Source organism: Nematostella vectensis, chromosome 6 (genome assembly GCF_932526225.1).
Source record: "Nematostella vectensis chromosome 6, jaNemVect1.1, whole genome shotgun sequence".
Lineage (NCBI taxonomy): Eukaryota > Metazoa > Cnidaria > Anthozoa > Actiniaria > Edwardsiidae > Nematostella > Nematostella vectensis.
Window position 1 is genome coordinate 8,993,159 of NC_064039.1, and position 18,846 is coordinate 9,012,004.

At 43.8% G+C, this 18,846-nt stretch overlaps 2 protein-coding genes across 2 annotated transcripts; one reads left to right on the plus strand and one right to left on the minus strand.

Moving 5' to 3' along the window:
* Positions 1-10: 10 nt before the first annotated feature.
* Positions 11-4,122, plus strand: LOC5508614 (clarin-3). The gene is made up of 3 exons (XM_001629117.3): positions 11-545; positions 2,397-2,576; positions 3,531-4,122. Exons 1-3 carry the CDS (start codon positions 305-307, stop codon positions 3,800-3,802), a joined length of 693 nt encoding a protein of 230 aa, XP_001629167.1. The 5' UTR covers positions 11-304; the 3' UTR covers positions 3,803-4,122.
* An 8,426-nt stretch (positions 4,123-12,548) lies between these two features.
* LOC5508604 (rho-related BTB domain-containing protein 1) lies at positions 12,549-18,550 on the minus strand. Its single transcript, XM_032377365.2, has 3 exons — positions 15,966-18,550; positions 15,390-15,612; positions 12,549-14,903 (listed from the first exon to the last, which is right to left on the minus strand). Exons 1-3 carry the CDS (start codon positions 17,436-17,438, stop codon positions 14,617-14,619), a joined length of 1,983 nt encoding a protein of 660 aa, XP_032233256.1. The 5' UTR covers positions 17,439-18,550; the 3' UTR covers positions 12,549-14,616.
* Between the last annotated feature and the right edge of the window lie 296 nt (positions 18,551-18,846).

Below are 18,846 nucleotides of genomic sequence, written 5' to 3' on the forward strand. Positions count from 1 at the left end.
AAATATGAATAAGGACGAACAATATCAAGATTTCTAGAAGCTCGGCGCCTCTGGCACCCAGGGTAGATAAACCCCCAATGTGTGTTCGCGTGTTCCTATTATTGCAGTCACGGTATGTCGTATTGCGTGACTTGTAAACACCTATTGTTAGCTCGTGCCATGCGGTTGGCTGAGGACGAAACGTGCATATATTACACCAACTCTCAGAAAACCTCCTTGGCGATCGATCTAAAACAAATGAAAGAAAAAAGAGATGAGATCGACTGAGAGCTAGTGATTAAACTCGGCGAAGAACGTCCTAGCCATGGCGAAGGTTTTCAAGCGAAAGGGAATGGGACTTTTCTCGGCTATTATCGCCTTGGCCGCTCTTGTCTTGATTATTGTAGCGATTATAACGGAATACTGGGTGATGGCGGACTTGCAGAGGACTGTGTTAACTAACGGCACAGCTGTCAGTCAGACGGGTGGCTCAAAGACCTTCGGATTATTTAAGGGTACCAGCTCCAAGGATTATGGACTTGGCAATCGACAGAGAAATTTTGATGGTAGGTACTTAATATTGTTGTTGCGGCTTGTGAGAGACTGTGGTAGCTAGTTAGCGTGCTTTATCGATTAGAACTTAGCCTTCATGAGCTAGAACTGTTTAAAGCGTAAGAATGATATTATCGGTTGTGGTAGCTCAAAGAATAAATTTCTGTTTATTTGTAAAAACGAAGATACTGTCAGTATCAATGAATCTGAATTATCATGCACGTAATGGCTATTCTCATCTGAGGAATTCATTAATATTTTATTTTCTCAAACGTTGAATCGTATATAGTTGATTTGTTTGCGAACAGATAACCATAAAGAAAACGTGGATTTCTTTTCTAAAATTGTCACAATTGCAATGCCCCCTTTTTGGATTATATTGTGTCAAGTTTCGAAAAGATATGGAATTTTATTCATAGAAATATTTGTCGGTGAATGGGAACGAAGCCATTTAGTGGTAACTGCTGGAATCCATTCAGCGGTTTTCACTTCGTTGGCTTCCAAAACTACAAGTATTGCTTGCACGATTTTTTATTTATCACGTTTAAGGTTTGCAGATTAATTGCATTAATGATAAACTTTTCTCACAAATTTCCATCTTCTTGCCAGGTTGCTTTGTTATTCCTACAAGGAAGATAAAGTCACTTCCAAGTTAATTTATGTTTTATTTCTCTATTTGTTTTTTAACTTTCGAAACAGTAAATATTTTCCCAGTTTTGACGGTGACTGTTCCGACACACAGGTGTCTTTTTTTTGATAAATTATATACTCGAAAAATTCAAACAATACCTTGGTAACTTCTGGAAATACACCAATAAAAACTCGGTTCGCGTGAAATATCATTAGTTTGAGTAGTGGGTGAATTTTTCATTCACTGTATTTCCCCTAACTGAATTTACATAGATACCAAAAAAGCCGAAAATCAATACATACGAGAAGTGACAAGCTACTCACACCAAACTCTTAATTCCCAGGTCTTAATTTGTTTTATCGCTGAACGTAAGCGATGTCGTCAGATCTCGCAATTACTTTCCGGAAACTATTAAACTATATTACTTGCGGGGGGGGGGGGGGGGGGGGGGGGGGGGGGGGGGGGGGGGGGGGGGGGGGGGGGGGGGGGGGGGGAAGGGGGGGAGGAAATTTTGCAAAACCCAGGGCTCGAAAATTTTGGCCTCCCTCAAATCCGCCCAAAAATCGTCCCACCTTCTCCTAGACCGGACGCCCGAAATTGCCCCCACTCCCCCCCCCCCCCCCCCCCCCCACCACCACCACCACCAACAATATACATAATGTGTGAATATAACCTTTACTAAAATATAGATCAGCTAGCAGGGCAATTTTTTCCAATTTAATTTAAGTATGAATCTTCACTTTCGCTAGTTTAAGAGTGGCACAGAGATAAACAACAAATACCGGTGTCGCTAGAAAAACGACTACGACGTCGACGACGTTAACAAAGACATTTGAGTCCAGGTTTCGCAACATTTTAAAGTATTCGTTTTGTTCAACTGATTTGAACGGGCAGCTTTGTCTGTCAACTATCAGAGGGATTTCTAAAATTAATTTATATAAGGAAAAGACTGGTACCTGAACAATATGGAACTAGATATACAATAGTAGGAAACATTGTGACCTGAATAAAATTTTCATTTGAACATTGACCCTCTTGCTCAGTATTATATTAAAACCAGACTTAAATTCGACGCTCAAAAAATGTGACCCCCCCTAAATCTGCGCCCAAAAAACGTCCCCCCCCCACACACACACACACATATTTGCCGCCCCCCCCCCCCCCCCCCACCCAGTAATAAATGACCGCTCCCTTATTTTAGCACCAGTTTTAACCAGTTTTTATGTCATTGCAGTCAAAGAGGAGTTCGAAGAAGTGGCGAATAACAAGGTCGTGTGGGCCACCGTCGGATTCTGCGCACTCAGTTTGCCATTCATCTGCTTTGGCCTCGGCATGGCGTGCTACAATGAGTTCAGCAAACCGAACCTGATGGTGCTTGGTACTCTAGGAGTATTCGTGATGCACATCATAGCATGTAAGTACACACACGTAATCTGTGTAGTCCCCAATGCATGCGAGTAGAACGTGCTGTAGAACCTCAATTCTGTTCGTTTCGACCCTATCTTCCCTCACCTCTATTTCCCTACCTCTCCCCATTTCTCCATCCTTCACCTCTATTTCCCTTCCCCTCCCATATTCCTCCATCCATCACCTCTATTTCCCTTCCTCTCCCCTTCCCTCCATCCTTAACCTCGTCTCCATCACTGGCTAACATCCTTCACTCCTCTCTTCCACTCCTACCTACTCAAACAAGGGGTGGATTTAGAAGCGACAAAAAGGGGAGCCGAAGCAGGGTTTCAAAAAAGGGGAGCCTCGATTTATTGTTCTTCGGTGGATTTCCTGATATTTCTTCTTTTTGCGGAGCCCGTTCGGCCCACAAGTAGATCCGCAAACATCCTGACCGCCATCTCCCTCCAATCTCACCCTTCCTCTTCCCCTTCCTCTTTCTTTTCACTTTTATCCTCTCTCACCCATCCCTCAATTCCTACAACTCTCCCTATTCATGCAATTCAAGTAAACTCATTACCCGTGTAAACAGCGCTAACATCAGTAATGATGTCACCGCTGGCTAGCTATAATCCGGCGCCCAAACTAGATGATCCACTTCACAAAATCCCACTTTGTGTGACACACGTGGCGATCCCGTGCCACACAAATAAATGCCACCCTTCCCTCTTCCCCCCCGGGTGCCAATGTCGATAGCCTATCATTAATATGCGATAGCTGAGGTCCAGCCATAAGTCAACAACATTGGTTCGGGGGGGGGGGGGGGGGAAAGGGTGTGTTTGATAAGATGTTAACCTTTATGCACCCTTTGGCGCAACAATGGGGCATCAATTTTGCAAAATGGGTCAACAGTTTAGGCGGGGATTGTAGCACTGCCAGAGCTGCGTTTGTACGGGGCTTTACGCCTTTTTCTTCCTTACAGTGGTGTTCCTACTCACCGCCGCCTGTCTTTACGCGACATTATTCGAGACGCAGCTGAAACGTAACGTACTACGCAAACAAGACCAGCAAGATGGCTTCTCGTCCACGGACCGAGCGAGACTGGGCTACTCGTACTGGATCCTCCTGGGATCTGCAGCACTAGTCATCATTAGCCCTTTGGCGCTTCTACTTAGCAAGATACACGTCACGCACTACTTCAAGACAAACAAACCAAAAGAGATGGCGACAGCAGATGGCGTGATGCTGTACTAGAATGTCACGCAATACGTACTGTTTTAGATTAGGTCACGTCACACAATAAGACTAAAACTAAGAGATGACGACAGCAGATGGCGTGACGTTCCCCTAGAATTTCACGCCATCCAGTCGTCACCGTCACCATCCAGTCGTCTTCGCTCACCGTATACACTACTTACTATAAATAGACCACAAGAATGGTGATAGAAGATGGCGTGATATTGTCGCGCAATCCTGTTACGTAGTGTTCAGAACATGTTTACTTCCGGTAAATTACGTAACAATCTCCGATTATTTTTAACGGAAAACGCGAAAAATATTTCAAAATTGTAAAAGCTGTGTGTCTATTGGAAATTTCTTTGACGATATGACTGATAATTTAGAGCGGATGGCCTGTTTAATAGCGCGGATTCTAATAGATTATTTTGTCTCTTGTCGGTTGAGGTTTCCGTCGGCCCTCCGGAAGTGAACTGTTGACAATGCCGCTCTAACCCGCGAGGGCCATGGCTGCGTCTAGCACTAGCAGTTTTTAAAAATGCCGAAAGGCCGCCGGAAGAGGCGTCCGCTTAGCGCATGAATATGAATAGCTACTAGTCGCAATGCACTCTTTTTTTATATAAAGAATTTTTTTTAGAACGTCCAGCCTGAGATTTCACCAAATTTTAAGAACATGCTGAGTCTCAGATAGCAGAATGTTTTTTTTCTTTTTAAGTCCTGATGCATTCTAAAATGCAGAATCAAATTGGGCCGTAGCATTGGGGGCACGTGCCCCCCCCCCCCAATATATTTTTTTCCAAAAATCATAAGAAAATGACCAGTAGGGGCGTGGCTGTGCCCCCCCCCCCCAATATTGTCTTAATGTTTCTGTATTGTACCCCTTCCCCAATATTTCGAGGCCTGCTAAGGCCCTGTTGCTATTGATCATTAGTGTAATTCTCTTCCTAAAAATTTATCGGGTATTATACTCTTTTATTCACTAAAATTTAAGAACATCCTTCAGCCTTAAAATGTCCCAAAATAAAAACATCCCAGCGGCGGCTTTAACTGAAAATTAGACGTTCTTATAAAAAAAAGTGTAGTGAAAAAGCTGCCCTCTAAAAACCACACTCACCTATTGTCTAGTATTGTCACCCCAACAGTATGCTGTCAGAAACGATCAAGAAGATAGAAACATAGCTTGCATATACATAACTGTAAATAAATTGAAAACTGTTTAAATAAACATTTTACATATTTTCCACAGTAGAAAGAGGCTGCTCTATCGTTTTATAGGGTGTACAGACATTGATGTTATGTTGCCAGAAAAAAAAAGAAATTTGGACAAAGAAAGAGACTACTAGATTAATTTATTTTGGTAAAACATATCTGGTGTAATTTGTCCTCAAACCTTTTTGTTAGGCAACATAAGGAGAGGGTGCATAACACCATGCTCTAAATCCTCACACCATCACCCGCCAAGCCCTGGATATCAATAACACTGCTCAACTATGTATAACAACACCACCCCACTTAACCCTGGATATCAGCACCACCATCCCATCCTCTATGTCTAACCCAAAACCTGTTTATCGATATCACCCCTCCCAACCCTGGATATCAACACCATCAACCAACTGACCCTGTATATCCAAATCATCACCCCACTAACCACCATCCACCCAACCTTACTAACCTTGTAAATCTAAACCATCCCCCAACCCTTGATACCAATACTTTTGACAACTCTGGATATCTACACTATCAACAAACTAAACCTGGATATCTACACCATCACCCAACCCTGAATATCAACAACATCACCCAGCCCTTGTTATCTACACCATTATCCAACCCTGGAAATCAACACCATCGCCCAACCCTTGATACCAACACCATCACGCAACCCTGGATATCTGCACCATCACTCAACCCTGGATATCTACACCATCACCCAGCCCTAGATACCAACACAATCACCCAACCCTAGATATCTACACCATCACTCAACCCTGGATATCAACACCATCACCCAGCCCTAGATATCAACACAATCACCCAACCCTAGATATCTACACCATCACCCAACCCTAGATATCAACACCATCACCCAACCCTGGATATCTACACCATCACCCAACCCTGGATATCTACACCATCACCCAACCCTAGATATCAACACCATCACCCAGCCCTAGATATCAACACCATCACCCAACCCTGGATATCAACACCATCACCCAACCCTGGATATCAACACCATCACCCAACCCTAGATATCAACACCATCACCCAACCCTCCCTGGATACCTACACCATCACCCAACACTGGATATCAACACCATCACCCAACCCTGGATATCTACACCATCACCCAACCCTCCCTGGATATCTACACCATCACCCAACCCTAGATATCAACACCATCACCCAACCCTGGATATCAACACCATCACCCAACCCTGGATATCTACACCATCACCCAACCCTGGATATCAACACCATCGCCCAACCCTGGATATCTACACTATCACCCAACCCTAGATATCAACACAATCACCCAACCCTGGATATCTACACCATCACTCAACCCTGGATATCAACGCCATCACCCAGCCCTAGATATCAACACAATTACCCAACCCTGGATATCTACACCATCACTCAACCCTGGATATCAACGCCATCAGCCAACGCTGGATATCTACACCATCACCCAATCCTAGATATCTACACCATCACCCAATCCTAGATATCTACACCATCACCCAACACTGGATATCTAGACCATCACCCAACCCTGGATATCTTATACCATCACCCAACCCTCCCTGAATATCTACACCATCACCAAACCCTGGATATCTACACCATCACTCAACCCTGGATATCAACGCCATCAGCCAACGCTGGATATCTACACCATCACTCAACCCTGGATATCAACGCCATCAGCCAACGCTGGATATCTACACCATCACCCAACCCTAGATATCAACACCATCACCCAACCCTCCCTGGATATCAACACCATCACCCAACCCTGGATAGCCTACACCATCACCCAACCCTGGATATCTACACCATCACCCAACCCTGGATATAAACACCATCACCCAACCCTAGATATCAACACCATCACCCAACCCTGGATATCAACACCATCGCCCAACCCTGGATATCAACACCATCACCCAACCCTGGATATCAACACCATCACCCAACCCTGGATATCTACACCATCACCCAACCCTGGATATCAACACCATCACCCAACCCTGGATATCAACACCATCACCCAACCCTGGATATCTAGACCATCACCCAACCCTGGATATCAACACCATCGCCCAACCCTGGATATCTACACCATCCCCCAACTCTGGATATCAACACCATCACCCAACCCTGGATATCAACACCATCGCCCAACCGTGGATATCTACACCATCAAACAATCCTGGATATCTACACTATCACCAAACCCTTGATACCAACACCATCACCCAACCCTTGATACCAGCACCATCACCCAACCCTGGATATCTACACCATCACCCAACCCTGGATATCTAGACCATCACCCAACCCTGGATATCTACACCATCACCCAACCCTGGATATTCTACACCAACACCCAACCCTCCCTGGATATCTACACCATCACCCAACCCTGGATATCTACACCACCACTCAACCCTGAATATCAGCGCCATCAGCCAACACTGGATATCTACACCATCACCCAACCCTAGATATCAACACCGTCACCCAACCCTAGATATCAACACCATCACCCAACCCTGGATATCAACACCATCACCCAACCCTGGATATCTACACCATCACCCAACCCTGGATATTAACACCATCATCCAACCCTGGATATCTACACCATCACCCAACCCTAGATATCAACACCATCACCCAACCCTGGATATCTACACCATCACCCAACCCTGGATATCAACCCTGAATATCAGCGCCATCACCCAACCCTGGATATCTACACCACCACCCAACCCTAGATATCAACACCATCACCCAACCCTGGATATCAACACCATCACCCAACCCTAGATATCAACACCATCGCCCAACCTTGGATATCTACACCATCGCCCAAACCTAGATATCAACACCATCACCCAACCCTGGACATCAACACCATCACCCAACCCTAGATATCTACACCATAACCCAACCCTGGATATCAACACCATCACCCAACCCTAGGTATCAACACCATCACCCAGCCCTAGATATCAACACCATCATCCAACCCTAGATATCAACACCATCGCCCAACCCTTGATATTTACACCATCGCCCAACGAAAGATATCAACACCATCACCCAACCCTGGATATCAACACCATCACCCAACCCTAGATATCTACACCATCACCCAACCCTAGATATCAACACCATCACCCAACCCTAGATATCTACACCATCACCCAATCCTGGATATCTACACCATCACTCAACCCTGGATATCAACGCCATCACCCAGCCCTAGATATCAACACAATCACCCAACCCTGGATATCTACACCATCACTCAACCCTGGATATCAACGCCATCAGCCAACGCTGGATATCTACACCATCACCCAATCCTAGATATCTACACCATCACCCAATCCTAGATATCTACACCATCACCCAACACTGGATATCTAGACCATCACCCAACCCTGGATATCTTATACCATCACCCAACCCTCCCTGGATATCTACACCATCACCAAACCCTGGATATCTACACCATCACTCAACCCTGGATATCAACGCCATCAGCCAACGCTGGATATCTACACCATCACTCAACCCTGGATATCAACGCCATCAGCCAACGCTGGATATCTACACCATCACCCAACCTTAGATATCAACACCATCACCCAACCCTCCCTGGATATCTACACCATCACCCAACCCTGGATAGCCTACACCATCACCCAACCCTGGATATCTACACCATCACCCAACCCTGGATATAAACACCATCACCCAACCCTAGATATCAACACCATCACCCAACCCTGGATATCAACACCATCGCCCAACCCTGGATATCAACACCATCACCCAACCCTGGATATCAACACCATCACCCAACCCTGGATATCTACACCATCACCCAACCCTGGATATCAACACCATCACCCAACCCTGGATATCAACACCATCACCCAACCCTGGATATCTAGACCATCACCCAACCCTGGATATCAACACCATCGCCCAACCCTGGATATCTACACCATCCCCCAACTCTGGATATCAACACCATCACCCAACCCTGGATATCAACACCATCGCCCAACCGTGGATATCTACACCATCAAACAATCCTGGATATCTACACTATCACCAAACCCTTGATACCAACACCATCACCCAACCCTTGATACCAGCACCATCAGCCAACGCTGGATATCTACACCATCACTCAACCCTGGATATCAACGCCATCAGCCAACGCTGGATATCTACACCATCACCCAACCCTAGATATCAACACCATCACCCAACCCTCCCTGGATATCTACACCATCACCCAACCCTGGATAGCCTACACCATCACCCAACCCTGGATATCTACACCATCACCCAACCCTGGATATAAACACCATCACCCAACCCTAGATATCAACACCATCACCCAACCCTGGATATCAACACCATCGCCCAACCCTGGATATCAACACCATCACCCAACCCTGGATATCAACACCATCACCCAACCCTGGATATCTACACCATCACCCAACCCTGGATATCAACACCATCACCCAACCCTGGATATCAACACCATCACCCAACCCTGGATATCTAGACCATCACCCAACCCTGGATATCAACACCATCGCCCAACCCTGGATATCTACACCATCCCCCAACTCTGGATATCAACACCATCACCCAACCCTGGATATCAACACCATCGCCCAACCGTGGATATCTACACCATCAAACAATCCTGGATATCTACACTATCACCAAACCCTTGATACCAACACCATCACCCAACCCTTGATACCAGCACCATCACCCAACCCTGGATATCTACACCATCACCCAACCCTGGATATCTAGACCATCACCCAACCCTGGATATCTACACCATCACCCAACCCTGGATATTCTACACCAACACCCAACCCTCCCTGGATATCTACACCATCACCCAACCCTGGATATCTACACCACCACTCAACCCTGAATATCAGCGCCATCAGCCAACACTGGATATCTACACCATCACCCAACCCTAGATATCAACACCGTCACCCAACCCTAGATATCAACACCATCACCCAACCCTGGATATCAACACCATCACCCAACCCTGGATATCTACCACATCACCCAACCCTGGATATTAACACCATCACCCAACCCTGGATATCTACACCATCACCCAACCCTAGATATCAACACCATCACCCAACCCTGGATATCTACACCATCACCCAACCCTGGATATCAACCCTGAATATCAGCGCCATCACCCAACCCTGGATATCTACACCACCACCCAACCCTAGATATCAACACCATCACCCAACCCTGGATATCAACACCATCACCCAACCCTAGATATCAACACCATCGCCCAACCCTGGATATCTACACCATCGCCCAAACCTAGATATCAACACCATCACCCAACCCTGGACATCAACACCATCACCCAACCCTAGATATCTACACCATAACCCAACCCTGGATATCAACACCATCACCCAACCCTAGGTATCAACACCATCACCCAGCCCTAGATATCAACACCATCACCCAACCCTAGATATCAACACCATCGCCCAACCCTTGATATTTACACCATCGCCCAACGAAAGATATCAACACCATCACCCAACCCTGGATATCAACACCATCACCCAACCCTAGATATCTACACCATCACCCAACCCTAGATATCAACACCATCACCCAACCCTAGATATCTACACCATCACCCAATCCTGGATATCTACACCATCACCCAACCCTGGATATCTACACCATCACCCAACCCTAGATATCAACACCATCACCCAACCCTAGACATCAACACCATCGCCCAACCATAGATATCAACACCATCACCCAACCCTGGATATCTACACTATCACCCAACCCTTGATACCAGCATCATCACCCAACCCTGGATATCTAGACCATCACCCAACCCTGGATATCCTACACCATCACCCAACCCTCCCTGGATATCTACACCATCACGCAATCCTGAATATCAACACCATCACCCAACCCTAGATATCTACACCATCACCCAACCCTAGATATCAACACCATCACCCAATCCTGAATATCAACACCATCACCCAACCCTAGATATCTACACCATCACCCATCCCTAGATATCTACACCATCACCCAATCCTGGATATCTACACCACCACTCAACCCTGAATATCAGCGCCTTCAGCCAACACTGGATATCTACACCATCACCCAACCCTAGATATCAACACCATCACCAAACCCTAGATATCAACACCATCACCCAACCCTAGATATCAACAGCATCACCCAACCCTAAATATCTACACCATCACCCAACCCTGGATATCAACACCATCACCCAACCCTGGATATCGACACCATCACCCAGCCCTGGATATCAACACCATCACCCAACCCTGGATATCAACACAATCACCCAACCCTGGATATCGACACCATCACCCAGCCCTGGATATCAACACCATCACCCAACCCTGGATATCAACACCATCACCCAACCCTAGATATCAACACCATCACCCAGCCCTGGATATCAACACCATCACCCAACCCTTGATACCAGCATCATCACCCAACCCTGGATATCTAGACCATCACCCAACCTTGGATATCAACACCATCACCCAACCCTGGATATCTACACTATCACCCAACCCTCCCTGGATATCTACACCATCACCCAACCCTGGATATCAACACCATCACCCAACCCTCCCTGGATATCTACACCATCACCCAACCCTGGATATCTACACCGTCACCCAATTCTGGATATCTACACCATCATCCAACCCTGGATATCTACACTATCACCCAACCCTGGATATCAACACCATCACCCAACCCTGGATACCTACACCATCACCCAACCCTGGATATCCTACACCATCACCCAACCCTTCCTGGATATCAACACCATCACTCAACCCTGGATATCCTATACCATCACCCAACCCTGGATACCTACACCATCACCCAAACCTGGATATCCTACACCATCACCCAGCCCTAGATATCCTACACCATCACCCAACCCTGGATACCTACACCATCACCCAACCCTGGATACCTACACCATCACCCAACCCTGGATATCCTACACTATCACCCACCCCTGGATATCCTACACCATCAGCCAACCCTTCCTGGATATCAACACCATCACCCAACTCTGGATATCAACACCATCACCCAACCCTGGGTATCAACACTATCACCCAATCCTGGATATCTACACCACCATCCAACCATTTATATCAACACCATCACCTGCCCAACCCAGATAGGAACCTGCAGGGCCCAATGAGATTTTCCTTCCAGTTCCAAATGTGATTGAATCATTTTATAAGCTTTCCAAGGATCTGATTTGAGTTTCTGATCTGTTTTACTGATTTTCAAGTGGAATAAATTTAAAAAAATAATTAATATCACCATGAGTCATTAGACAATTTGAACATTTGAAACCACAGACGAGGCAAAAAATATAAATGAGATAAATATGTAGTCCAAAAGCATAAACAATCTTTTATTCTTACAATTCCCTTCTAACAACTAAACTAACAGCACTTCAAATGAATGTAAAATAATTTCTAAATATAATATTTTGAACAATTACACAAAATAATTAGTAAGATTTGTCATTTTGTACATATATATTTTTAAAATATTTTTCTTAATGTGATTAATCTAACAGACTTCTCATTCATAATTCCTCTAAATCTTAATTTTTTGTTTATTATGTTGGTTATATCTTTTTGAAAAAAAAAAACAATCATACATTATCACTCTTTAGTATTCTATCAATCTGATACACTGTAGATTAAGATAAAAACTTCAGATCCAGATCAAAATTTCAGATCCTTGTTCTTAGCACGCTCTTCAATCCCAGTTCAATTTGTTTCTGTATGGGAAAGTTCATTTATTATCCCGAGGGGGAGGGGGCGTGAGGATTTTGATAAAAGGGATAAAATTAGTTGCCCCCCCTTCAGGAGGAACAAAATATTCCATGTCCCCCTCCCCCCTTATGCAGCTTCTGACTCTCCTCTAGTGGCAAATCGTTAAGGAAATTGTAGCCCACAGAAAACTTATGACTCAGTCTCTTTAGTGTGTTTCATCTTAATCTTAGAGGCCACTTTTAAAGTAATCACACCTTTAAAAAGTGTTGTGCACTTTCTCATCATAAAGTGAGGTAAGATTGGTTGGCTCTCCTCTAGTGGCAAATCGTTAAGGAAATTGTAGCCCACAGAAAACTTATGACTCAGTCTCTTTAGTGTGTTTCATTTTAATCTTAGAGGCCACTTTTAAAGTAATCACACCTTTAAAAAGTGTTGTGCACTTTCTAATCATAAAGTGAGGTAAGATTAGTAGATTGGAATATAAAATTGTATGATTGAGGATCAACAGTTAATGGTGTACTGAGCACTAATTCACTGTTTGTTACCTTTCCAGCTATCATGGCATACCTATAAAACCCTGAAAATCTGAAGGCTTGAGTATTTTTGGGGGGAGGGATGGCTCACAGGCATTTGCCAAATAGAAAGCTCTTGCGAACAAATCCACTGCGGTGTAAGATAAATTCTGCTGTGCAAGGGAATTATTGTTTTAAAAATTTTAATAGAAAATAGGCAAAATGATGATTTTTTATAGAATAATTTTTTGGAAGTGACAAAAATGGCTAAAAAGTGGGAGAGATTTGGTGCCCAACGCAGGAGAGCGGGAGAAGGGGTCCAAAATCTTGAGACTCCTGCCTAATGCGGGAGAGTTCTATTGGTGGTCCCCTCACCCTTTTATTTTCTTAAAAATAGGAAGAAATTAAAAAGAAAAAAAAAAACAAGAAGAGCAATGAGTCCCCTTACAGGTCATGTAACAGCTCTCAGAAGATTTCTCCTCATTGGATTGATGCAATCCAGACAAAACAATGGGATACAAAACAGTAGATGGGTATACAATAGAACAATGAGGTAATCCAGCCAATCCTGTTAGGCCTTATGAGTGGGCTTCTACAACTCCCCCCCCCCCCCCCCCCCCCTTACTTGAAGTTCTTGCTTATTCCCCCACTGCCACCCTATTTCGGAAATCCTGGATCAGCATCTAGTTATAGCTCACCCATAGGATGAGAGGGGCAAGCTCCCTGTTGGGATTAAAAAGTCAAAGCATTGAGCTCAAAATTCAAAAAGGCCATATAAGCCACAATCTATGTTTTGTCCATTGTAGCAACAGTATCTAAGGAATAGAACAATGAATGCAGGATCAAATAGTACCAACAAGATTTCAATAAACCCTTTGTTCCCGTTTGTCTTTTCTTATGTCGTGTAGTGTTTACCACTCATCAGTCACACACTAGCATGCCTACAGGCCTGTCCTGTCAGGCCTACCTGACATTTAAGCTGTATTTTCTGAAAATATCTATAACCACAAAAGACAGGGTTGGGATTAAAATTTTAGATAAAAAACGACCGCTGGATCGACATCCCAGTCACCCATTACACCCCCCACCCCACTTTAGGTCCAGCTACCCATGTTCCCACAATACTCAACTGACAGGAATATATCTAGTGTACTGTTTGTAATATTTACAAGCAATGACATCTCTTCCTTTTGGCTTTCAAATCCACTGAGTAAGCAGTCTTACTCGCTCTACTTTCCTGCTCTCTCTTCTCCTTTTCATACCAGTCATTCTCCAGGATGTACCAGACAGGCGGCCAGCGATGTTGCTCAAGGTGCTTCTGAGTGTCGGGGTTCAGCGCCTTGAGCTCTTTGGGGTGCTTGCGGCAAAGTGCATTGTAGTTGCAGGATATGTATGTCCGGCACCACTGCTGGAGTTGGGAGGCATTGTGGAGCTCTGCTTCTATCATGGAAACTGTTGAATGGATGTTTATGAAGAAAACAGATAGTGATAGAGAACATCACTATATCAAAATAAGAATAAATTTCTTATTTATGAATATACAGGGTACAAAAAAGCAACCGGCTTCCCGTGATAGCCGGCTGTCTTTGGCAACTCTTTTTTTCTGTATCCCCTTCTCATGTTTTTAGTATGCAGGCTTTTTTACTCCCACCAAAATCCACAAAGCTGGCAAAATCTAGCAGATTTAAAAAAATTATTTTGAACCCTGATATAGCAAATTTCTAATTTTTCTAAGTAATAAAGATTTGATAAAAAAAAACATGTAGCCAAGATTGTAGAATATTGAAAAACATTCACCAAACACTAGTTATGACTTTGCCAAACTTTTTATCGTTATTTAGAATTCTACAGGGTTTCAATAGTTATCTGTGGTGCCAGAGCTTCCTTTGGGAGAAATACCCTTTCAATCAACAATTGAAAACTGCTAATGTTACAGACCTATGACGCTCTCTGACACTGCTAGCTCATCTGAATGCATTGATGCCTGTAGCTCCTTCACAACCAGCTGCTCACAAGAAGCCACAAGTCTCGGCAGGCAGAAAAAATTGGCCAAGGCAATTACACCCAGGGCATCATCAAGAAAAAGATTAGGACATCGTCCAGTGTACAGGAACTCCAACAAAGCCAGGAAGTGGTCATGATTGGTGTCTCTCAGACGAACCTGCATCATAATAAAAAAATATATACCATGATTAAAGAAGCAATGTCACCAGTTTACATGCACTAGAATGTGTGAATTTATAAATATTATGGTTTTTTTTAATTAGATCATACTCAAAACTGATAAACCCACCAGAAAACATAACTTTGGGTCTAAAGCAAGTAAAAGAAGTTAAGAGTTTTTAAAATGTGTTTCATAGATTGCTTACAAAAAATATCTTTCTTTATATCTTCCTCCTCTTGTTAGGCTCCTATTTTTCTTTAACCTTTTTCAGTATTGCTTTCTCATCATGCTATACTCCCTGGGTAAAGAGGATAATGGCTGTGACAATCTGAGTACTTAAGTATACTCACCGACTGCCTGCCCCCCTCTAGAAAATGTCCCTCCATAAACATTGCCGCCAGCATCTCGGACTGAGAGACAAGCATGACCTTATGTGCATGGACCACCACAACACCAAGATCAAACGCAACGTCAGACATACACTCCTTGCCTACAAACGCTCTGGCGCAGCTTGTAACCCTCATGTTGATATCAGCATAGACTTCAGTATTCATGTAGGCCATGTTATTGATGACATTCTCAACGTACGACGCTAGATTGGCAAGCTGTAGATAAAGTGCTGCATCTTGAAGTTCCTTTGTACAAGCACTGACCGATAAGTTCCCACTATACAAAAAGTCTAATACAAGAAGAAAGGCTGAGTGTGAAATAAAGGTATCTAGCTTTACAAGCAGTTGATGTTTCTTGTTTCCAGGAGTTGGAACACACTGCATGCCAGATAGATTAATGGAAGTGAAGCCTCTTGGTAGCCACGCCTTTTCTCCCATCACATCCCCTTCTTGGAAACTCGTCACACTTTTGTCTCCCATGACCAGAAACTTCTGTAGCTTTTCCTCCTCAATGAGTTCACCAAACAGTTCATGGCCAAGAAGCAAGTGAGCAAATGTAGGAGACATGGCGGCTAAGAGCATAGCATGTGCTGGAATCGATTGGTTCCCGATTAGAAAAACCACGTCAGAACACAAACTGGAGTGAAATATTGTTTTGAGGTTCTCCCGGAAAAGAGAGGATGGTACTATGATGTTTGGTAATGTGGGTTTTGGTGGTAGATTTGGTGGCTGTAATCTTGGTTGGGACACCCTCTTTAAGTGTGATGACCAGAAACGTGTCTGACGACGGGAATTTAAAGCTGCGCGAATTGCATTCTCAAACACATCATGATATCCCCACATGTCAACAACACTGGCCTCATAGTACACTGCATCTATTTCCTTAGCAACCTGCCGTCCCATGTCAGGTGAGACAAGAAAGCACTCCCTCATTCTCTTGGACAAACTGGTGTTTTGGCAAACTACACTGACATTCAGCTGACTTCGCCAGTCTGACTTGGTACCGACCAGGATAATAGGTACCCTAGGACAATATTTTTTTATCTCTGGGTACCACACTGCGTTGACGTCCTTGAATGAGCTTGGCGTGTTAATAGCAAAACACAGCACAATAACGTGGGCATTCTGGTATGCAAAACGCCTATTCATTGAATGATCACCAAATGTATCCCACAATCTGAGTGAAACTGACACTCCATCAATCGTGAAGTTTGCACGGTCTCTGATCTCTGCTGAGACGTGATATTGGTCAATGGCGAAGACGGTGGGATAATGAACATGTCGTACATGGCGTGGATTAGCCTCTTGCGTCTTCATGCCGACACCGAGGGCTTCTGCGCAAATCAGCCGCGTCTTTCCGACCCCTGAATTGCCAACCACGACGCATTTAATGAGCTCCCTTTGGTGCTCTTCGTCGAAATCGAGTTCATTCATCCTTGCACGGCATTCAAAACAGAGACAACAACAACAAAAATAGCAGGATACAGCAATCCAGTTTTGTGATGAACGTGCGGCCTTTTGTAGATCAGTTTCAATGTGCAACTGCGAAAACAAAAATGGCGGCCAGCGTACGACTGCAGGCAAAACAAAAACGTGCGTATTTCTAAATAGGTCAAAGAGTTGCAAATGTTTAGATATTCATAGTGTGTACTTCTAGGATATTTGGCTTTAATCCAAAGCGAGCTAAATTAAGCCGTCAAGTGTTGGTATGGCAAACAGCTAAGAATGAGCTACCAGAATCCTCCAGCAAAACAACAACTCACGGTTATCGCCTTTCGCTTCATAGCATGTAAGTAAATCTGTTTCAAGAGTTCCTTTAAACTCGTATTCCCATCGTTATAAGTAGACCAATGGCTAATACACTAAAGTTAGCCCCAGAAAACAGCGTCATCCAAGCAAACGGCCAGATCTCGGAGATGAGAAATAGATTCAATTTCAAAAGATTTCTCATTACAAAGTTGTCAGCACAATGCGGCTTGCGAATTCATTCCACTCCGTCGTGCTTTCTATGCTCATTGCTCGTTTTCCCGCCAATCAGTTTGTCTGCGTGTTTTCTTTTTGCAAGCGTTGTCGTGTTTTTCTCACTGCCATCAGGGGAAAAACTTATGGCAGCGAAGGAGCTAAATGTTTTTGTCTAAGACGAATCATAACATCAAATCTACTTCCTGTCAAACGGAACCAATCATAATCAAGTATTTCTACACACGTGATCTATTATTGCACTAACTTGGCTTCCTTTAACGCCTCTTTCAAGAAAATGGCCAATGATAAAACAGCGATTAGATGCTCCTCTTCTTATTTGGACAATCTTTTCTATTTTGGAATACCTGTTTTAAATAAAATTCTTGTTTGTGAATTATTTAGTTAATGCAGTAATATAAAACTGCTGTTTTTATACATAGCTGGTTAAAACATCCACGGCGTGCTAGCGCAGGCTAAAAGGGATTGAACATTGAAAAAAAAATAGTTTCCCATTTTTAAAACCATTTAGAGGAAGTTTGATCCGATCCAATCCTAATCTTTTTGTTTTCAACAAAGTACATTGCTTTTAAAACAAGTACAATACCACCTGTAAATCATAATACAGTACTAAAAGCAGGATGGCGACACAAATAATCACATCAAATTAAGCAACAGTAATCTCTGAAGTCACCCGTCACCTTTTTTAAATTCAGGTGAAACTGGAAAGCCAACAGCTACCCTGAATACAAGCTTACCGGAATGATATTCATGTGCGCGATATTAATTTGATAATGTAAAAAGACTTATGGATATTTTTTGGAACTACACAATTAAGCCGGAATTCTGTTTTATCGAGCTCTTTTATTCGTTTATCAGATCA